General features: G+C 40.4%; 1 protein-coding gene and 1 non-coding gene across 2 annotated transcripts; one reads left to right on the top strand and one right to left on the bottom strand.

The window, feature by feature from the left end:
* The first annotated feature begins 492 nt into the window (after window positions 1-492).
* Window positions 493-564, top strand: Trnan-auu (transfer RNA asparagine (anticodon AUU)). Its single transcript has one exon. It is a non-coding gene; the product is annotated as a tRNA-Asn (tRNA).
* Window positions 565-2,139: 1,575 nt separating this feature from the next.
* On the bottom strand, window positions 2,140-15,587 carry LOC138982829 (glutathione S-transferase LANCL1-like). Its single transcript, XM_070356185.1, has 9 exons — window positions 15,390-15,587; window positions 13,402-13,519; window positions 11,795-12,014; window positions 10,244-10,388; window positions 9,523-9,663; window positions 7,843-8,028; window positions 6,930-7,106; window positions 6,449-6,521; window positions 2,140-4,730 (listed from the first exon to the last, which is right to left on the bottom strand). The coding sequence occupies exons 1-9, from the start codon at window positions 15,459-15,461 to the stop codon at window positions 4,654-4,656; spliced, it is 1,209 nt and encodes a 402-aa protein (XP_070212286.1). The 5' UTR covers window positions 15,462-15,587; the 3' UTR covers window positions 2,140-4,653.
* Between the last annotated feature and the right edge of the window lie 7,647 nt (window positions 15,588-23,234).

Genomic DNA, 23,234 nt, shown 5'->3' with positions numbered 1-23,234 from the left:
GTGTGTTTGTTGAAGTTCCCCTCAACCCAGCGCGTCACACGTTTTTCCTTCTTCAACCAACAAAGTGTTTCGTGAATTAAGTTTTTTCTCGGTGACTTGGTCCTCTGTGGACAAATACACTTTAGTGAGGTCCCTGCCAGACTGCAGTTTGACCCGATCTTATTTGAGCGTTTATTTTAAACACGTGTGACGAGATGGTTTATTTATCACTGACATGCACGGGCGTTCTCTCTATCGTATGTAGAATAAAAGAACCTATGATGTACTCAACGACAAAACATGGTAACCACTTTTCTATTTTGTATCAAGGGCGTAATATTAAATGCAATGCTGGACACTTGCATTGAAAACAGATCTCGGAGGTCATGTTACTTTGGACTGCATATGAATTTTAGGAATCCTCGCATGGGAACGCCGTCACGGTTTGCAGGTGCAATATTTTGGCCGATGAACCTTTGTCACCTATGGAGAAATGTCCAAATTTATTTGTGAGAATCGGTGGCCTAGTGGTAAGGCGTCCGCCCATTGAGCGGGAGGTCGTGGGTTCGAACCCCGGCCGGGTCATACCTAAGACTTTAAAGTTGGCAATCTAGTGGCTGCTTTCTTTATTTGGTGTTTAACGTCGTTTTCAACCACGAAGGTTATATCGCGACGAGGGAAAGGGGGAGATGGGATAGGGGAAAGGGGGGAGATGGGATAGAGCCACTTGTTAAGTGTTTCTTGTTCACAAAAGCACTAATCAAAAAATTGCTCCAGGGGCTTGCAACGTAGTACAATATATATCCTTGGCATTCGATGTCAGTATAAATATATGACCTTACTGGGAGAATGCAAGTTTCCAGTACAAAGGACTAAACATTTCTTACATACTGCTTGACTAAAATCTTTACAAACATTGACTATATTCTATACAAGAAACACTTAACAAGGGTTAAAGGAGAAACAGAATCCGTTAGTCGCCTCATACGACATGCGGGGTGCAGAGAAATAAGGATGTGGAAAAGAAGACTTTTGGTAAGTGAAATAAAGGTGATGGATCCAGTCAGGTAGAAATAAGACAACAAGAAAAGAATTGGAAAACTGCAGGGAATAGTAGGGAGAGTTTTCTTGGAAGGAAATATAGGTGAAAGGACTGGTAAGGCAGAAATAAGACAAAAGAAGAGAAGAAACAGAACCGTTAGTCGCCTCTTACGACATGCTGGGTAGCATCGGGTAAATTCTTTCTAGTCCCAACCAATATGGGACTCCCCCTAACCCGCGGGGGGTCTAGTGGCTGCTCCGCCTGGCGTCTGGCATTATGGGGTTAGTGCTAGGATTGGTTGGTGCGGTGTCAGAATAATGTGACTGGGTGAGACATGAAGCCTGTGCTGCGACTTCCGTCTTGTGTGTTGCGCACGTTAAATGTCAAAGCAGCACCGCCCTGATATCACCCTTCGTGGTGGACTGGGCGTTAAGCAAACAAACAAACAAACAAACTTGTGAGAATCTACATATACGTGCAAACCAAAAAAGCTATTCCATAAGACAAATATCACTCCAGTATAAATTTAATGGTAGTGTTAAAGGTATCATGAGAAGTTTTTGTGAGTGAAGAGAATAGAGGTAGTAATTTGGTGAAATGAGTAATCATTTTTGGGAGTGCAAATACTTGTGCAAAAGTTTAGCTGTTTTGGGCTCACACGTTAAAACGGTATGGTTTTTAAATTGGTACATGTAATCATGCTTTTGGTACAAAATATCAAGAGAATCTAACGGTTGTTTGGTCAATTACAGCAACAAATTTTGTGTCTACTCATGATAGCAATGTTTTTCAAAAGGCAGCACCCTTAAAACGTTTAGGGCCGTCTGAAATTTTCTCTTTACATTATAGTTAGTACTCTCCAAGACTAACACACAATGACCAATCGTTCTGAATCATACATACTCTGAAGGGAAAATGAACAAAGTTTTAGGTGATAAGCTTTGTTTTATGATTAGTTTAGTGATATAAATTTGGCAGTAATACATAAATGCTTGAATGTAGTCGCACACACGCACACACACACACACACACACACACACACACACACACACACACACACACACACACACACACACACACACACTAATTAATCAACTGTGAGACAAATGAAAGAAACATAAAAATTAAGTCATATAATTATTTGTTTGTCCGTCCACTATGAATACATTAGGTCAATCGATTTGGGAACGTCTCATTTTCTCAGAAATTAAACGTTCCAATAATTAATACCCCCATTCCACACAACCGTTCTAGGTACCGACCAAGGAACAGTGCGGGCACAGGAGGGATCGGGTAGAAACCGCAATGGAACGTAAATGATTGTTAACGGAACTGCTTTGAACGGTAGGGTCGGTAGGGACGACTGAGTTTGGGCTGCATGTTCAAAATTTTAGCCGTTCCCCTCCCGATCAGAATGAATGGTAATGGAACCTTAACCCATCAGTAACGGAATGCTTGGAACGTTAAAGGAACTTAAGACAACGGTAGCGCAACGGTAGCGCAATGGTAGCTCGCTCACACACTGAGTTGTCATACTGTACCAATATTCTACACATCCGTTCTAGCTTCCGTTCCCAGGCGTCACCTGGGGACGGCTGCCACTATCGTCAGACGCTGCGCAGCGTTCCATTGTTGTGGCAGCCGTCCTTGGTCGGTACGGGAACGGGACCTAGAACTGTTGTGTGGAATGGGGGTATAACCTTGCTTGTTTTTTTATTCAACATTCACAGAATAAAAAAACAAACTATATATGTCGCACTTCTTGTTCACACAAAATTGTCTGCATATCTTACATGAACTACTAAATATCTCCTTTATTTGACCTTTCTTTTATAACACCAGTTAACAACCTTGAACAAGTAAAATAGCAACTAAAATGCAAAATGTTTAATGAAGACTGTAATGCTAACACATAACACAGAAGATATGGCACACTAAATTTCCCTGGCCTAGGAGATGTTAAACAATACAAAGGACTAACGGGAGTCACCTTCAGAAAGTGAAAGTGCAGAAAATGTCTGAATGCACAATGAAGTTAGCTTAGAAACATCAAATTCACTACTGCACTTGTCAAGAGGATAACAACCATTCAGTCACACAAATAACATTGAGTTTTCTCTTTCTCTTTCAGGATTACCTGCAGGCACACCTCACAGGTGTATATAGAAGCAGTCCAAAAAGGTAAGGGTTGTCCCTGCTACACAGAGAGAAGGCTAACCGTCAGGTTACATGCGTAGTAAGGCTTCTCTCCATTCAACACTTTGCTGGCCAACAATTGGTTATATTCACATGAAATGGAAACATTTAAGTTTCTGGCCTGCATTGTTGCAGAGAAGCAACAGACACAGTGGAACCCCCATTTTAAAACTCCCCATTTTAAGACTCTCCATTTTAAGACTCTTCGATTTAAGACTCCCCATTTTAAGACTCTCCATTTTAAGACTCTCCATTTTAAGACTCTTCGATTTAAGACTCCCCATTTTAAGACTCTCCATTTTAAGACTCTCCATTTTAAGACTCTCCATTTTAAGACTCTCCATTTTAAGACTCTCCATTTTAAGACTCCCCATTTTAAGACTCTCCATTTTAAGACTCTCCATTTTAAGACTCTTCGATTTAAGACTCCCCATTTTAAGACTCCCCATTTTAAGACTCCCCATTTTAAGACTCCCCGATTTAAGACTCCCCGATTTAAGACTCTCCATTTTAAGACTCCCCATTTTAAGACTCTCCATTTTAAGACTCTCCATTTTAAGACTCTCCATTTTAAGACTCTCCGATTTAAGATGCCCCATTTTAAGACTCTCCGATTTAAGATGCCCCATTTTAAGACTCTCCGATTTAAGACGCCCCATTTTAAGACTCTCCGATTTAAGACGCCCCATTTTAAGACTCCCCGATTTAAGACGCCCCATTTTAAGACTCTCCGATTTAAGACTCCCCATTTTAAGACTCCCCGATTTAAGACTCCCCATTTTAAGACTCTCCGATTTAAGACTCCCCATTTCAAGACTCCCCGATTTAAAACTCCCCATTTTAAGACTCCCCGATTTAAAAAACCCCATTTTAAGACTCCCCGATTTAAGATTCCCCATTTTAAGACTCCCCATTTTAAGACTCCCTGATTTAAGACTCCCCATTTTAAGACTCCCTCCCTTTTGAGACCTGATTTTCTCAGACTGTTGGGGGTCTTAAAGGGAGGTTCCACTGTCCATCTACCTGTGGGACAATTTTCACAACAAGACCTTCTATTGAAAGATACCTGAGAAAGGGGGAGAGTGCTGTTTGACCGTTACCTGAGCAGTTTAAAAATCTGCCCTAGTGGCATGAAAGCACAGGTGCTTTACATGCCTCCGCTCAACCTTTAAATCTCATGCAGTTAGGGATGTGGGGTACAGCAGTGCCTATTTGGAGGCAGCAACAGTAACCTGTGTTGTCTTCAGAAAGCAACGGGGACACAACTGAAACATGGCATCCGCACCAGCTTTTCTGATCACCAAAATCAGCAGGAAGGGCAGCAGGTCTATGCAGTTGAGCAATACTGCCACTCACGCTCAGAGGCAGGAATGAAGCTGTTGAGACCTTGACCAGGGTAGAACAGAGACCCAGGTACTAGGTGACAAATGCTGCCTTCAGTACTCATAGGCAGGGAACCTGGCCTTCAGTGGGTTGAGGATGTCTGCCAGGAAGTAGACTGTGCCCGCCATTCCTGTCATGAAAGCAAGTAGACACATCAGTTAATAGCCAAATTCCGGACATAACTCTGTCAGGTTTGTGAAAGAGTGAGTACCCTTGCTTTATTATTACACCCCCGGTATAGGGGTGTGTATAGGTTTCACTCGATGTGTTTGTTTGTTTGTTTGTTTGTGTTCGCATATAGATCTCAAGAATGAACGGACCGATCGTCACCAAACTTGGTGAACAGGTTCTATACATTCCTGAGACGGTCCTTACAAAAATTGGGACCAGTCAAACACACGGTTAGGGAGTTATTGGTGGATTAAGATTAAGAGTGACATATTAATGGTCAAAGGGAAATAACCTTCTCAGTTGGTGGCAGTGAGAATGGTTATTTCCCTTTGACCAACGGGGGTGTTTTTCCTACCTCGAAGGAATTTCTTGTTTAGACAAACATCATGTGGTTCCTGTACACGTGTTTGAGACACTGTGACACCCTCTCACTTGTGATTGGCGTGAAGTGTCACAAATGGGAAGAAACTGACGTTACATACGCACGCAGGGTATCGACTATCAAAATCGCATTTTTCCCAAGAGCAACGCATAATGTTTGGACCAATTTCTCTCCTCCCTCCTTGCTCGTTTACTTCGAGCACATGTTGGCCAGAAGCTGAAGTCGAAATGTTTGTCTCTCCGTGCTTCAAGCGGCATAACTCTGCCTAACGGTCATGTAGCAGTAACAGATTGAGTTATTTCCAAAAATCGTCCATTCCTGGGTGACATCGCTTTATGACAATTCTATCAGCTTAAGTCTGAAAACACTGGGAATTAATTTTTCTGCTGGTCAAGGAACGACCTCCCATTTCACATGTTTCCTTGATAATTTCACCTTCACAACTACACATTTTAAAGATAGGGTGGAGGGGGGGGGGGGGGGGGGAGGAGGATGGTTGGGAGGGATGGTTTGTATTTATTAGTTAATGCTTTGAAATGGTCTCTCTGAGTTCAACACATCAAGAGACTGAATAAACAGCAACCACATTCAAAGACAGGAATGTTAATCCCCTATATTTTAACTTATTCTGTCAACACTTGACAACATGTAAAGTGCTCGATAAAATTCTAGCTGAATGACCTCAACGATGCAAGACCAATGGCAGTATGCTGTGTTTAGTACACACACACACACACACATGCACACGCACACACACACATGGTCAATGACTTCGTCTACCAAATGAATGCAACAATAATATGCACAGGAGCACACAATGTAGTAGAACAAAGGGACTGGGTGGCCGAGTGGTAACGCACTTGCGCTCGGAATCGAGAGGTTGCGTGTTCGACCCTGGGTCGGGCCGCTATTTTCTCCCCCCTTTCCTAACCTAGATGGTGGGTTCAAGTGCTAGTCTTTCGGATGAGACGAAAAACCGAGGTCCCTTCGTGTACACTATATTGGGGTGTGCACGTTAAAGATCCCACGATTGACAAAAGGGTCTTTCCTGGCAAAATTGTATAGGCATAGATAAAAATGTCCATCAAATACCCGTGTGACTTGGAATAAAGGCCGCGAAAGGTGAACATTCGTCTAACAGGCTTGAGGTTTGCTGGTCGATGTGAATGCGTGATATATTGTGTAAAAAATTCCATCTCCCATGGCATAAAGCGCTTTGAACTTCGGATAAGGCGCTATATAAATAAAGAGAATAAATAAAGAGAATAAATAAATAAAAAAACAACAAAACCTACCTTCAAACAGTGAGAAGGGAGTGTCAGGGACCCTGCAGCCATGTTTACCATAGTCAAAACACCACTCTGCAAACTGTTAAGAAATATTTCCAACAAATGTTACAAGCATGCAAAAGTGAGAAAAAAAGCTAACACACGAAGCCGGCCGAATAAAATGAATTACATATTTTTGTAAACCATGAGAATAGTAAAATGTGAAGAATTGAAAAAAGACGAATCGTTTCTATATGGAACGTTTTATCAAATGACAAAACACAACATCTTCCGGACCTTTGACCATGTGGTCTTTAGAGTGAACAGAGAGACAAATCATCATGAGAAAAGAGGACTTCAGCTCAGTTTAGGCCATGCTTCTCCAATCTGAAGATGGCAAGAGTCAAATGCAAAGCAGACAATCTACATTGACTGGGCTGAAAATCATAGATTCCTATCACAATCTAAATCTAAATGTGTAGAAGCGCAAAGTCACTGCTGCAGTTACCTTGCAAGCTCTGTAAAGGTGCTTCTGGTTTTGTGTCAGGCGGAAGAGAGCCAGGAAGGCGTAGGCATTGCCCGCTGTCCCGTGACACAGACCGTAACCTTTCTTCAGCAGACCTCTCTGCCACGTGACCTCACCGCAACGCTCTGCTGCCTCCAGGTAATGATGGTTATTATAGGCCTGGTGAAAATCAAACACAAATAATGTTCATTAAATTCTGGCTACAACTGTGTTAAAAAATGTATGGGCTAACCTTCCAGTAAATTATCTTGCATCATAGACTTAGATACTAGCTCTAATTCCCCAAATACCGCCCGCTTAAGCTACCAAAATGGAGATCCCTGAAGAAGAAAAAAACTGCACACATTGGATACCTATGACAAAATTCTGCTTCCATTTCTACTGGCTTCCTGCAATGTTTGAGCGTTGATAATTTTGGAAAACTTGTAATAGTTACTTTGCTATGATTTTTTTAGATTGAAATTGACGCAGTTATAAAGAACAGAATGCAACCTGATTAACAAAAAGAGCATTATCTCTTCTTATTGATAACAAGAAAGTTCTTCCAGATATTGGATATGACAAAAGAGCTCACACATTAGTCAACAGCCGACACTAGAACACCAGCAAGCTAACGAGCCCTTGTACCAGCAGCTGTCCTCCACAATGACGGGCGCAGTGGCTTAGTGGATAAGACATCGGCCTTCTAATAGGAAGTTCGTGAGTTCAAATCCCGGCCGCAGCCGCCTAGGGGGTTAAGGGTGGAGATTGACCTACCTCCAACTTATGTGCAGACCTGCTAGTGCTTTATCCCCCTTCGTGTGTACACACAAGCACAAGACCAAGTGTGCACAGAAAGGATCCTGTAATCAATGTCAGAGTTGGGGGGGGGGGGGGGGGGGTGGTTCCACTGTACCTGGTAAGCTAGAGCCAGCATGGAGGTCCAGCCCGGGGCTCCGTGACACCAGTGAACCAGGCGGTCATCCTTCTCGCCGATGACAGCAGGGAAGTTACCGGAGGGAAACTGAAGTTTCAGAAGGTAGTCCATGGTAGCAGGGACCACCTTGTCTATCTCTGCACACAGCTCAGGGTCTTTGCGCGCCTGCCAAAGGGACATCATCCATTATTTATATGCAGAACTTAATAATAGAGTATCTTATCTGACATTCTCAGCATTTGTTTCAACTTCTGTGCATCATGTCCAACTTCTCTGAATAAAACTCAAGCACATATTGCTCTGGTGATAGTTTCAAAGAATGAGTGGAAATCACTCATATTTACTTTGTACCTCTGCAGTGTTTATTACAGACGAGTGTTGTCAAAATGCTCACAGAGCTTTGCCTTATATCCTACCGGTATCCCAGGGTGATTGGTAGGAGTAATGTGACCGTAACCAACAACTGAATGTTTTTATTCACCCTTATAATCACTGTGCAGAGCTGCCCCGGATAATTGCATGACATCCAATGTTCACGAAGCTCGCTGAACGAAGCTTTGGCACTGAGTTTTGGTAATAAGACTTTGCAAACTCTTTGTGAAACTGAAACCAACTTCGGGCTGAATAAAGGAAGATAGGGGTTCAGTGGCGAGTACATGTAGCAAGACAAGGAGGACTATCATACCAGTAGCAAGACAAGGAGAACTATCATACCAGTAGCGAGATAAGGAGGACTATCATACCAGTAGCAAGACAAGGAGGACTATCATACCAGTAGCGAGACAAGGAGGACAATCATACCAGTAGCAAGACAAGGTGGACTATCATACCAGTAGCAAGACAAGGAGGACTATCATACCAGTAGCGAGACAAGGAGAACTATCATACCAGTAGCGAGACAAGGACTATCATACCAGTAGCAAGACAAGGAGGACTATCATACCAGTAGCGAGACAAGGACTATCATACCAGTAGCAAGACAAGGAGGACTATCATACCAGTAGCGAGACAAGGTGGACAATCATACCAGTAGCGAGACAAGGAGAACTATCATACCAGTAGCGAGACAAGGAGAACTATCATACCAGTAGCGAGACAAGGTGGACTATCATACCAGTAGCAAGACAAGGACTATCATACCAGTAGCAAGACAAGGACTATCATACCAGTAGCAAGACAAGGAGAGCTATCATACCAGTAGCGAGACAAGGAGGACTATCATACCAGTAGCAAGACAAGGACTATCATACCAGTAGCAAGACAAGGACTATAGCTATCATACCAGTAGCAAGACAAGGAGGACTATCATACCAGTAGCGAGACAAGGTGGACTATCATACCAGTAGCGAGACAAGGTGGACTATCATACCAGTAGCAAGACAAGGAGGACTATCATACCAGTAGCAAGACAAAGAGGACTATCATACCAGTAGCGAGACAAGGTGGACTATCATACCAGTAGCAAGACAAGGAGGACTATCATACCAGTAGCGAGACAAGGTGGACTATCATACCAGTAGCGAGACAAGGTGGACTATCATACCAGTAGCGAGACAAGGAGGACTATCATACCAGTAGCGAGACAAGGTGGACTATCATACCAGTAGCGAGACAAGGTGGACTATCATACCAGTAGCAAGACAAGGAGGACTGTCATACCAGTAGCAGAGTGTAGATGATGCCTGCCAAGCCATGAGCAGCCCCCATGTAGTGCTCCTTGTACCAGGCGTACATCAGAGGGGGCTCCCATTTCTTCTTGTGAGACAGCGCCTGGCCTGAGGCTAGCATGGCCCTCACCACCTGTTGCATCAACATTATACAGATCGAGTGTTTCCATTACCCAGTGAGTCATTCTTCAACAAAAGATTTTGTTTAAACAAGAATTATTCTGGCTCTACCAGAAACTGATCAACATATCTCAGGAAAAGAAAAACAATTCACAAGGATTTACTGAGAAATTATAATTAACTGTTTCGTCTAATGAGCTGCCTGTTTCGATTGTTGAATCCCCCCCGCCCCGGCCCCTTTTCCTAGGTACTACTGACCTAAGAGTAAGATACTCCTTTTAATGAAAATGCAGAACACGTTGTTGTTTTTAAAACACTGTGAATATTACATGTTTTTGAGCAAAGTTAAAAGCACTTTCTATATCTTTAATAATTTGTGTGAATATTGGAGTAAAAACAACAATTGTATACACAGTTGAAATCAAACAAGTGTCTCAGGACATCCTCAAGATATTTTATCTCTGTTACTCTTTCTGAAAAAAACAATAATCTCCTGGGATTAACCAAGCTTTCTTCTTTAAATTCAGCATAAGTATAGAATGAAATTTGCAGCAGATTCTGCCAGTTCATAGTTGTATTTGTGTGCTCTATACCTTGCGAATGGTGTCAACGTGGATCACATTGCTGCCCAGGTGTGACTGAACAAACATGAGGGCAGCCAGGTAGCCCGCTCTGCCGTACAGATGTTCATCAGGTGTACCAGACTCCTTCACCACCTCACCGCTCAGCCCCTCCAGTCTGTAAGAGGGAAAAACTGGACAGTTCCATGAATAATGTGAACATTACAAAATGCCTGTTGTTGCTCAGAGGGAAGCGTGTCACCTTCCTTCACATCTATAATCTTCATCATTTGAGGTCTTGTGATCCCATAAATTGACAGATAAGAATAAGAATAAGAATACTTTATTATCTCATAGAGAAATTCAGATAGATACATTCTACTACTAAATGTTATACTACACTATACTTCACTACACTAACTTCACTGAACTACAAACCGGCACGGTTGGCCTAGTGGTAAGGCGTCCGCCCCATGACTGAGAGGTCGTGGGTTCGAACCCCGGCCAGGTCATACCTAAGACTTTAAAATTGGCAATCTAGTGGCTGCTCCGCCTGGCGTCTGGCATTATGGGGTTAGTGCTAGGACTGGTTGGTTCGGTGTCAGAATAATGTGACTGGGTGAGACATGAAGCCTGTGCTGCGACTTCTGTCTTGTGTGTGGCGCACATTATATGTCAAAGCAGCACCGCCTTGATATGGCCCTTCGTCGTCGGCTGGGCGTTAAGCAAACAAACAAACAAACTGAACTACAATTCAATACAATACAATTGAGCACAACACAACTTCAGTGATTGTTGTGTGTACCACAAACTCTTGCATTATCAATACTTACCACTTTGTAAATCATCATAGATCTGTAGAGAAAGACCTCCCCTTTTAAGACCTTGCTTTTGGGCAGTGATGTAGCACAGTCGGTAGCGCGCTGGATTTGTATCCAGTTGGCCGCTGTCAGCATGAGTTCGTCCCCACGCGGTTCGGCGAGAGATTTATTTCTCAGAGTCAACTTTGTGTGCAGACTCTCCTCGGTGTCCGAACACCCCCGTGTGTACACGCAAGCACAAGACCAAGTGCGCACGAAAAAGATCCTATAATCCATGTCAGAGTTCGATGGGTTATAGAAACACAAAAATACCCAGCATGCTTCCTCCGAAAACGGCGTATGGCTGCCTAAATGGCGGGGTAAAAAACGGTCATACACGTAAAATTCCACTCGTGCAAAAAACACGAGTGTACGTGGGAGTTTCAGCCCACGAACGCAGAAGAAGAAGAAGACTTTGCTTTTTGAGATTTTCTGTTCATACTCATAGCCTCTGTAAATTGCCTTCATTCTAAAACTTCCTCCTTTTTAATTTCAAGACCTACTTTTCTCAGATTTTTGGACGTTTTAAAAGAGGGGTTTGACCGTAATAATAATAATAATAATAATAATAATAATAAGGGTATTCATAGGGCGCAAATCCTAAATAAGTTCTAAGCGCCTTACAATCTTAAATATAATAATCTTAATTACAGCAACAATACACAACATAAGCGCCTTCAATCAATCTTAACTATAATAATCTTGACCGCATCGAAATACTGACCTGCTCAAGCATTCTTTGCTGGTGCGCGAGTCTCCAAGCCTGGCAAATGCCACAGCAGCAACGGCTAGTGTGCCTGCATCTCCACACATGAAGGTGAAGACACCAGAGCCCAGGTGTCTGAGAGCAGGTTGCAGGTAACCTACTGCCTTCTCCAGGTAAGACTGGCGGTCAGTAGCGTCGGGAAATGTGTGGTACAGGTGCAGATACAACAGCGCAATTCCTGCAAAAGATATCTGGCTCAGAAGAAATGTTAAAGGCAGAAGGCTCAGTGTTACTGCAGAGAGAAAATGTTCCAATGCTAATTATGTACACAAGTAATATGTACATAACACTGAACAATAAGTTTTATCCCTGCATTTTATCTGAAGCCGTGTTCGCAAGGACATTTGAAGTCACCTTTCAACATTTTTGGTCTGACGAGAGGTCATCTCTTAACAAGACTCCTTGCGTTGACCCTTGTCTATTTAACACCACCAAAATATATCTGCCATGAAAGAACACCTAAAATGTAGGGACACTTGGCTGATCCCAAGGGTGTCCTTTCGTCACAGGTCGAAAAGTACTGTTGACCATGTAAACAGCTTTGTTGTTATGTGATATTTTTTATTGTCTGTTGAGTGTCTTGGGATTGAGGGCATTGTGAATTAATCCAATGGAAGATGCATGGATGCTGCACAGACTCAGCTTTTTTTTTTTTTTTTTAAGCTTGTAAAGCCCATTACCCCGATACTTTGCCACCCCTACAATCTTGGCAATTAAATCACTGAGAAGACACCCTAAGTAAGACTCAGACTGTGTTTAACTCATTTTTGAGTAGCTGGAAAGACAAACTAAAGACAGCTGCAATTGAGCGCACTATTCATGTGGAACATTATTTTTTTGATTTTTGAGACCATTATGCGAATAATGCATGATTACGACAATCTTCTACTTCTCCATCGTTTGCTAATTACCGTAAACTACCTTGTATACATGTACGCCCACCCCCTACTTTGGGCTGAAAGCTGTGCATAGGGCATACTACCTAGTAAACGCCCACACCCCATTTCTTGATTAATAATGTAACGAAAATTATTTTTGGAACTTTTGCTTTTAGTTGTGATAAACTTCTGCATGTGGTACAGAGTACTTATCCGAGTGTATAATGCCAAGATGCTGTTATAAAGGCATACCGTTTATTGATACTCTAACCGCAGTGCAGCTTAATTAGTAATAAAAGAGAGTAAAAGTTCTCAAAGCTCTTCTGAAGTTGAAAAGACCGAGTTTTGATCACGATATTTGTTTCAAGAGATAGTATGTGTGTGAGTGTGAGTGTGAGTGAGAGAGAGAGAGAGAGAGAGAGAGAGAGAGAGAGAGAGAGAGAGAGAGAGAGAGAGAGAGAGAGAGAGAGAGAGAGAGAGGAACGATTTGTGCAATAACGCATCCTTTGAACACTTCCATGCCAAGTGATCAAAATATCTTTATTGTAGCAAAGGAACCGCTCCTGCAAAGGGTATAGTACCTAGTAAACGCCCACCCCCAACTTTTGGGAAAAATTGGTGCAATGGGGGGGTGGGCGTATACAAGGTAGTTTACGGTAATTATTGACAATGATGCGACCCTCTCACCAGTCTGTCCAGTGTAGACGGAGTAGTTATCTCCCTTCACATGCTGCAGGCCTGCCTGAAGCTGGCCCAACAAGGAGTTCATGCTTGCCTTCACCCGGTGGCTAAACTCGTCATCCAGCTGTGAGACATAACATTAAAGATCGTGAGAAATCTGACAATTGAATAAGTGTCAAACTTGTTACACATATTTACAGGACTAAAATATTTTAAAATAATTCAGATCATCTTCCGTTCAAACTTCAATAGACCTTTTCGGTATCTGAGCAGCTCTGGCGATATATATCTGCGAGACACGCTACCCAATATTGACGGACTGTGTGATGATATCTTCTGCTATGGTCTGTTGAGACAGTGATATCAAAATCGAGACCGGAGGTCAAGATTTTGATATCACTGTCGAAACAGACCAATAGCAGAAGATATCATCACACAGTCAGTCAATGTTAGATATATTGCTAATTCTCTGGACATTTTGTATTTACTGTAAAGAAATTACAAAAGTATTTGTCTCAGTTTTGGCTGTTCGATATCCCTCCCTCTGATTATTTCTTTTTGTTCACTCTTTTCTTGTACTTTTCAGTATTTAAAAATGTCTTTTCTTTCAAAAAGTCTTTAGTCACTTGCTCAACTAAATTCTGGGATCATTACATTTTCATAAATATATATTTGTTTGTTTTTAAATTTAGGTGTTTTTCTTTTTGAAGTGGGGAAGCAATAAAGAGGTCGTCGATATCAAAACTGTGAGATAGCTTTGAAGTTTGCGAGAGCTTGGAATACTGATAGAGTCTATATATATATATATATGCCTGTACCAACAGCAGCATCAGTACCAAACAGCCTCCTATCAGTTACATGTATATAGCTACTCTGGAATAAAAATTGCATAGACTGTTGCAAACACGTGTACTATAGCCGAAGTATTTTTTCAAATCCGTGTAAATTTACAGAGGTTATAATTATGAACAGAAAATCTGAGAAAATAGGATCAAGAGGGAAGTCTTAAATGGGTGGTTCCAGTGTATGTTATGTTATGTTATGTTATGTTATGTTATGTTATGTTATCAGACTGGTACTTAGGCTGTTAAGCCTTTGTCTGATCTTTTGATCAGTTGCTATCCTAGCCTAACTTTGGGCTAGGTAACCTACACGATCTTTTGACCGTGGCCTATTCTATCAACTTTTTCTTGGCTGGTGTAGTGAGAGGCATACTGACATTTGGGCTATACATATAATCTTTCAGTGCATTGTCCAAGCGATTTTTGAAACTGTTCATTGTCGGCGCTTCTACCACATTCTTGTCCAAGGAGTTCCATGTGTCTATGATTCTGTTCGTGAAGAAAGATTGTCGAAGAGCTGTTCTGCATTGTTTCTTCTTGAGCTTGAACTGATGTCCACGGGTATTACAAAGGCTATTCTGCTCCAGTGGGTTCTTGCAATCGTAGTATCCATGCATGAATTTGTGTACATGCATGTACTTAAACAGACAAGATAAATGTATGCTATTTGCTGAACAATTATAAGTATAAAATGTCAAAAGTTTGTATGATTAGTGTTTACAGGCCTGTGTCAGATCTCCCATGTAATTAACTCTTGCAAAAGAGAAAATTAATGCCATCGATCATAATTGTAAATTTAATGAAACCGTATTTAAAATGATATATAATTATTATGTATAATTTTATAAGGTTTTCACAAAGAAATTAATGCTGCACTGTAGAATGTAACTAATAAAAATCATTCTGGTGCCTGTACTAAGTCCATAGTAGATTATGCTTTCTGCGCCATAAATTCGTCTGCAAAACCTTATCGGCAGGCTGACACAAAAATCGCCCAAACCACATTTATTGCAGTTTCTTGGTAAAATGCAGTTCATTACCATGCCTTCTATGCGTGGAAGAATTTGAACTAAACTTTTATGAGAAACAAGACAACCATCTGAAGCTAAAAAGGCGACTGACGCTTCAGATACTCCTACTTTTACTACATACCCTTTCATTTTTAGCAAGGATTTGTTCTCCATGATAATCTGGGAACAGATTTGGAAACGACCTGCTCGTCATCTTCCACACAGACAAAGTCAATGCATTGATGGAACACGTGTGCAAGAGGCAGCAAGTAATACGCAGCAGCGTGCAGTGAGAACTAACGAACTTTTTGTCAGCACATTTAGTCCACGGCGACTTCAGAGTTACTTCCCTTGGACTGCAGCGCCGTGTCTGCAAGCTTCGGCATAGGCGCTGAGCCGTAAACTATTTGTGGACAATGATAGTTTATTAGTTATCTTTAATCTTAGTGTTGCATTCACAGAGATATATACACAAATAGTCTATATCTCTGTGGTTGCATTGTGTCGCTGGAGAATGCCAGGTCTGTGCGCTTCTTGCATCACCACTGCAGCATGTCAAAACAGTTGCAGAAACAGAAATCTCAAAACCGTTAGGCTTTTTCTCTTTTTTATATTTAGTCAAGTTTTGACTAAATATTTTAACATCGAGAGGGAATCGAAACGAGGGTCGTGGTGTATGTGCGTATGTGTGTGCGTGCGTGCGTGCGTGTGTGTGTGTGTAGAGCGATTCAGACTAAACTACTGGACCGATCTTTATGAAATTTGACATGAGAGTTCCTGGGTATGAAATCCCCGAACGTTTTTTTCATTTTTTTGATAAATGTCTTTGATGACGTCATATCCGGCTTTTCGTGAAAGTTGAGGCGGCACTGTCACGCCCTCATTTTTCAACCAAATTGGTTGAAATTTTGGTCAAGTACTCTTCAACGAAGCCCGGGGTTCGGTATTGCATTTCAGCTTGGTGGCTTAAAAATTAATTAATGACTTTGGTCATTAAAAATCTGAAAATTGTAAAAAAAAATAAAAATTTATCAAACGATCCAAATTTACGTTTATCTTATTCTCCATCATTTGCTGATTCCAAAAACATATAAATATGTTATATTCGGATTAAAAACAAGCTCTGAAAATTAAATATATAAAAATTATTATCAATTTTTTTTTTTCGAAATCAATTTAAAAACACTTTCATCTTATTCCTTGTCCGTTCCTGATTCCAAAAATATATAGATATGATATGTTTGGATTAAAAACACGCTCACAAAGTTAAAACAAAGAGAGGTACAGAAAAGCGTGCTATCCTTCTCAGCGCAACGAATACCCCGCTCTTCTTGTCAATTCCATGTGCACTGCCTTTGCCACGGGCGGTGGAGTGACGATGCTACGAGTATACGGTCTTGCTGCGTTGCGTTGCGTTCAGTTTCATTCTGTGAGTTCGACAGCTACTTGACTAAATATTGTATTTTCGCCTTACGCGACTTGTTTTCACTTTTGGCAGCGTTCAATCTAAATTTGCCACCTAAAACGGACTCGTTTCTGTCCACAGCCAAAGCTTTTATCACACAAAAATTGCTATATATGACAGCTAAGACCGTATTTGTTACATTTTAGCAGTGTTGACCCCGAGTTGATACTGCAAACAAAACATAATAGCAAAATCTCAGAGTATGTGCGAGTCCCCTAATATGGACCACCTTCAACAAATCAAAGAAAATAAAAGCTAAAGGCTATTTTCATTAATTCATTAAGAAGCTTGCTGGAAATAACCTATAACTAGCCCTCGAGATTTAAAAAAAATGCAACAAAAAGTCTTCTTTTTGTGGAAGTTTTTTTTTTTTTTTTTTTTTTTCTTTTTGTGGAAGTTGATAGTTTCACTTATTTTCACTCTGTTTTTGATAAGCTTCGATCTTTAGTTTCCTGTTGTGCTTCAAATAATGCTCTCATCAACCAGAAACAGATAAATCGAGAGCATATTTTAATTAGTCTGACTTGTACACTAAGTTGTATCATGTTATTTTGAAGTATATGGGGCTTTTTACAGTGATTCGTGAAGGCCGCTTCACTGGTCCATATTAGGCGCCCAGGCTCCTAATATGGACCATTTGTGATTTTGTTCTGTATTTAATTTTTGCTGAATGTCTATCAAAGCTATTTCACTCTAATTAGGCCTATAAGGGTTAACCTAAGAGAGAAGGACTACCAAACACAAAATGAAACTTCTTCGCAAAAAAACAAGCTAGTTATCAGCATGAAACAAAAAGTGGTCCATATTAGAAGCCCTTCCCCTACCTTTCTCCAGCATTAACACTGAACCTCTGCGGGGTTAAGCTTGGACACTGCACACACACACACACACACTAAAAGGGTGTACGTGTAGCTTGGGGGATGACAAGATGTGTTCCTTGCATAATTTTGAAAATCGTACATTAACGTTTCATCTTTGAATTGAAATCTTGTTTTTCATACCATTCTTTATACAGAATACAGAATCTTTAATTGCCCAAGCTTGGAAATTTGCGATGACATTGCGGTTAAGAAACATTTCAATCCAGCCATATACACCAACACCCGCATCATTTATACAAACTGATCAAGAACATTAATTTAAAAACAACACTGGACAGCATAAGTTTAAAAATACATTCACTAAAACTAGCAGTATACACTCAAAGCTTCCTCGCCTCAAGTCACACACACACACAAGCACATGTATGGTGTGTGCATGTGTTTAAATAATTAATTACCTTAATAGTTGATAGGTACCTGCATGTGCCAACTAACTTTTAATCCCAACGAAACCATTTAAAGTGTTGTTTGTTTTAAAATGCTGTACCTTGTGTTGGGCAGAACATGGTGTGATCGGCAAGCCAGTCTTTCCCTTCCAACCATGCTTTTATGTCATTATGTAGATTTTTGTGTTAGTTTCAAACACATGTGTTCGACTTGTAATTTATTTAATTCTTTAAAAACGCTCAATCACGCACACATTTTGAAACAAACACAATGGCAGCTAAAGAAACGTACACAAATCTTATAAGAGGAAACTCACTTGGTAAAGAGAGAGAGAGAGAGAGAGAGAGAGAGAGAGAGAGAGAGAGAGAGAGAGAAGAGAGAGAGGGGGAGAGAGAGAGATAACAAAAAAAGCGAGAGGGAGAACAAACGAGTCGTACTCAGATCTTTATTGCAAAGTCATTTTCACATGTATTAATTAATAACATCTCATAGTATTATGCTTTTTTCCCCCTCACTATATTATGCTGTTTCTATGATTCATAAATACATTAAAAGCTTTGATAACACTTACAACATCAATTTCTAGCTGGAACAAAACGCTGCGTGATTCACAGTTCATTTGCAAATGAAATCCATATATGACATGCATACTAAAAAAGCTAGAATACCAGTACATAATTTATCAGTATAAAGAGTTGTCTGATGATGAAATATCAATAGCCACAAAAGCTGGAAAATGCTGTCATTCTTTTTGTGTATGACATAAAATACAAGTACAGTGGTACCTGTGATGAAAGGACACCCTTTGGACCAGCCAAGAGTGTCCCTTTATTGCAGGTGGCTTTTCATGGCAGGAAAATATGGGTTCAGATTAATAGAAAATGAAGGGACAACAGAGAGCGTCCACTCATTGAAGGGGCCGGACAACGTAGGTACCACTGTGTGAATCAACGTCATAACAATTCTTGTCTGAACTCTTCTTTTGTGTGGTCCCTTTTGTTTACAATTTTCTATTCACATTAATTCTGCTGTGTATTTTCAAAGCCAATGATTCCTTATTCTTCATGTTGGTCGATTCCCAGTTACATTACACTGATGCCACAAAATTAAAAAAGAAAAAAAAAGGCAGCAACAAATTGCACACAGCAAGAAAAAAAAAGGAATAAAATTGGAATGTTGAATGTAAAATATTCCTTTTTCCTCTTTCTTACACCCGCTCATAAAAGTAAAACCTGAGTAGGTGAGATTCACAGCCTTGCAGTAAACAGCATCAATGTGTGTGTGTGTGTGGAGAGAGAGAGAGAGAGAGAGAGAGAGAGAGAGAGAGAGAGAGAGAGAGAGAGAGAGAGAGAGAGAGAGAGAGAGAGAGTAGGGGTTAAGAACGCCAACAATGTATATATATATAGGATTAAGACCCATGGCATATTAGCAACTCTTTTTTTTTAGTCCCCTGCCAAAAAAAAAGCATGGTGTTGATGAAACGAAGAAGAATCTGGATGCATCTCAAACACGAACTCTGTCAATAATGGAAGCAAACACAACCCTGCAAGTAATCATTATGTTCATAATTAGGCTTTGACTTGATGCTTCAGGATTAACCCCTTCACTGCCCACCCCGTATGTAATACGTGGTCATTTTCGGTTTGTCCTACGCCCATAACCGTATCTCATACGTGGGATTTGTGTCAACAACATTTCAGGACATTTCTGAAAACTAAATGGGAGGTAACCACTGTCCAAGTACTTGTAGGGGTTCTAAACACATTTCTTTTCCATAGACCGTTCGGATAATGCTGTTATACTGTGGCAGTGAAGGGGTTAATACAAGCCAGATCAGGGGTTAATGCAAACCACACAAACCTACATATAATTCCAAGTAAGAAAATTAAATGAAAACAGCTTATTTGTTCTATGTATTTTTGTTTCAATGGCATTAAAGAGTACTTGTCAACTTCAGGACTGAAACAGCTACTTCGCAGTAAACAATTATATCCCAATAATTCCAATCAAGAGTGAGCATCTTTTTCAGCATCACAAAAGCCTGGGTCACAGCTTAAATTGCACACAAAATAAAGCAAATTATTATGACACATAACAACACAAAGCAATGACTAGCAAACAAAAAATGTTTAGACTACATGTAGTTAGAGTGCTTGCATATTACTAATGATCGAGACGGTGAACAGTCAAAAGTTACTGGATAGTAACAATCGTTAGACATCTCAATCAGACCAAGGTGAATGTGTACAACTAAAGATTTTTTTCTCCATATTAAACTGTAAGTGTATGGGTTATACAAAGGGGAAAATTGTAAAAACAAACAAACAAAAAATTAAGTTCAAATTTTAAATCAAAAACAACATAGCAACAAAACAATCTGATTCACAAAAGAATATTAGGCTGTGTAAAAAGTTCAAATATAATACTGACCAGGAACAAAAATGCAGCACTCGGCAAAGCAGAGAACCAAAGTTATTTCAAATACAAGTATAGACAATGTTTGGAAATAACTTTGAACAGCTTTTTATGAGCTGCGGAAGAATTAAGCCGGCCTTAAAGTTTAGAAAAACACAGTTTGCCAATCATGAAAATGGAAGGATAAGCAACCACATAGGGCACAGTAAATAATTAGCTAAAACATTCATGTTTTCTAAAGAAAAGGTATCTATCATGGGTACTGCCATTATGTAGTGTCTTCTTAAATATGATGAATTTTTCTTTCAAAAACATGCTCATCAGAGCTCACTGTAGTCACTGCCACCAAGTGTCAGCTTGCCTTTGCTTCAAGTGGCATAAGTCTTCCACAACCCATAAAACCCTGATAGTTATTCCTCAATGTTGTCTATCAACTGGCTTCACAAAAACGGAGAGTGCAGAAACACCCTTCAATTGTATGTTGTAATCAACACCTATAACTTTGCACTAAATTGCTCAGAACACAAATAAATAATAACACATCATAAATATACACACATACACAAAAACATGTGGCATAGCAAACGTAAAACAACTTCAATACTGAAAGGCAAGAATGGAAAAACATACATGTAAGAACTCTGTCAACATATTACCTTGCTGGTAGGGGGGAAAACTGATCACAACATGGAGATTAAAAATAAGCAGGAATATACATACATGACATGTTCTTCAACACATCCAGTACCCACTGGCAAATAAATAGCACATATATTCATCTTATTGCACGCACAGCCATTATAAGACCCATGGCAGGTATCATTTTTTGCAACACATTAGGTGGCAATGGCTAACATCTTGTTGCAAGAGTTGATAGAGAATGTACAACATTCTTCACAACCACAAAAGCCTCGGTGTTCAGTCAAGCCTGCCATCCCATCAATCCCCAATGTGACCTTGGAGTTTGGTATTGCATGGTCAATCTATCATTACAAACTAACATGTATCAAGTTCGTCAAAGCCAATAAGTGTGCGTTATTACACGTACAACTTTGGCCATAAAAGCTAGCCTAACACAAAACTTCAACACTAAAATAATAGTGATCATGACTTGTATAAAGTTTGTCAAAACCTGTACGTACAGTATTCGTTACAAAGCTACCCAATGTAAAGACTCTGCTGGTTACTTGGATGAAACAGTAAATATATATAGCTATAGATCTAAGGTTTGATGAAAATCACATTACCAGCTTTGAATCCCCCCCTCCCCCATTCGAAAAATGTTTAGAAAAAAGATACAAAAACTTGCAATCAAGTGCAACCTGGAGATCTCAAGAAATATCTTTGGTGCTTTTACAATGCCGAAAATCCATCAATTGCAGAAAAATCTCATGCCTGAATATAGAGTTTGTATTGTATATGTGTCTGTAGTTTTCTGTACAAGAAGCAACATCATTATGAAGAGAGAGAAACAAGAAGAAAAAAGTCGTTTTAAGCAAAATTAATACATTTAGTAAATTCTGTCGAACTCACAGTTCTAATGAAACTGAACGCAGTGCATATTTTTCATCAAGACAGTAGGAGCCACCTATAAGTACCCCACAGCCCAGAAAGCGCTGACCTTGTATAAAGATATCGTTCTATTAGTTCGTGCAAAGTGTCCCCAACAGCAAGCTGCCGATCGCTTGAAATGACCGCTGGTATATTTTTTTTTTCATTTTTGGCTCACGTAAGTGTAGCCTATGCGATGATAAACTTTGTCTGTCTGTGCGTGCGTGCGTGCGTGCGTGTGTGTGTGTGTGTGTGTGTGTGTGATAGAAACTTTAACATTTCCGAGTCTATGGATTACGTCAGTCTCGGTCAAAAGTGTTTGACGTGTGTGATAGAAACTATTTGAAGACGTCACATTATGACGTAAGAGGGTTAGACGTCACGCAAAGGAATTACTGAAAGTCTCGGTCATTGTTATTGTGAGCGGGCCGAGACTACTTGGCAGATCCAGGGTCTCGCTTTCTTGCACAGTTTCACCTATGCTTACTGTGTGTGTGTGTGTGTGTGTGTGTGTGTGTGTGTGTGTGTGTGTGTGTGTGTGTGTGTGTGTGTGTGTGTGTATGTGTGACGGAGTGATTGAGTTTGTGTTACTGTTTGTCGATTTCTTACGTGAGCCTTGAAGGCTTCGCCTCTTGTTTCATTTTCATTACTTTATTGTCCCATCGCTGGGAAATTCGGGTCGCTTCCTCCCAGTGGAAAGCTAGCAGCAACGGAGTCGCGCTACCCAGGTGTCTGCGTGTTTAGGTGTTATCAGCCACCTGCACTTATGGCAGAATGACCAAGGTCTTTTACGTGCCATTGTGATGTCACGGGGGTGGGACATGGCTTCCGTCTCTGGGTCTGCACATAAAGTTGACCCGTGTCCGTCCCGGCCCGAATTCGAACCTGCGACCTTTCGATCACAAGTCCAGTGCTCTACCAACTGAGCTACCGGGCCCCCATATAGCGCTTGTGCATAACAGAAAAGCGTTATTTTCTGTATTCTTTTGAACTTTCTGAGCTTTTTTAATCCAAACATTAACTTTTGTACATATTTTTGGATTCAGTGAATAATGACGAATACAATGCAATCATTTTTGAATCTCTAATTGAAATTTTAATATTAATTAGAATTTTGATGATTTTATGACCAAACTGATTAATTACTTTTTAAACTTACAAGCTGAAATGTAATCCCATAGTCCGGACTTAGTCAAAGATTGCTTGACCAAAATTCCAATCAATTTATTTGAAAAATGAGGGCCTCAGCTTTTTAATCGACAATTATCGAAAAAATCAAAAAACTGTC

This window comes from Littorina saxatilis, linkage group LG12, assembly GCF_037325665.1.
Source record: "Littorina saxatilis isolate snail1 linkage group LG12, US_GU_Lsax_2.0, whole genome shotgun sequence".
Classification (NCBI taxonomy): domain Eukaryota; kingdom Metazoa; phylum Mollusca; class Gastropoda; order Littorinimorpha; family Littorinidae; genus Littorina; species Littorina saxatilis.
Note: the sequence above shows the minus strand (reverse complement) of the source record. Positions and strands in the feature narration are given on the sequence as shown.

What these genes read in the sequence shown, in the direction of transcription:
- LOC138982829 (XM_070356185.1), bottom strand. Translation starts at nt 15,461, where the DNA reads ATGACGAGCAGGTCGTTTCCAAATCTGTTCCCAGATTATCATGGAGAA. An exon ending in TCATCTACACTCTGCTACTG is followed by an intron (nt 8,029 to 9,522) that starts GTATGACAGTCC and finishes TCCCTTTGGCAG; the next exon opens with GCGCGCAAAGACCCTGAGCT. An exon ending in TCCCTTCTCACTGTTTGAAG is followed by an intron (nt 4,731 to 6,448) that starts GTAGGTTTTGTT and finishes CTTTCATGACAG; the next exon opens with GAATGGCGGGCACAGTCTAC.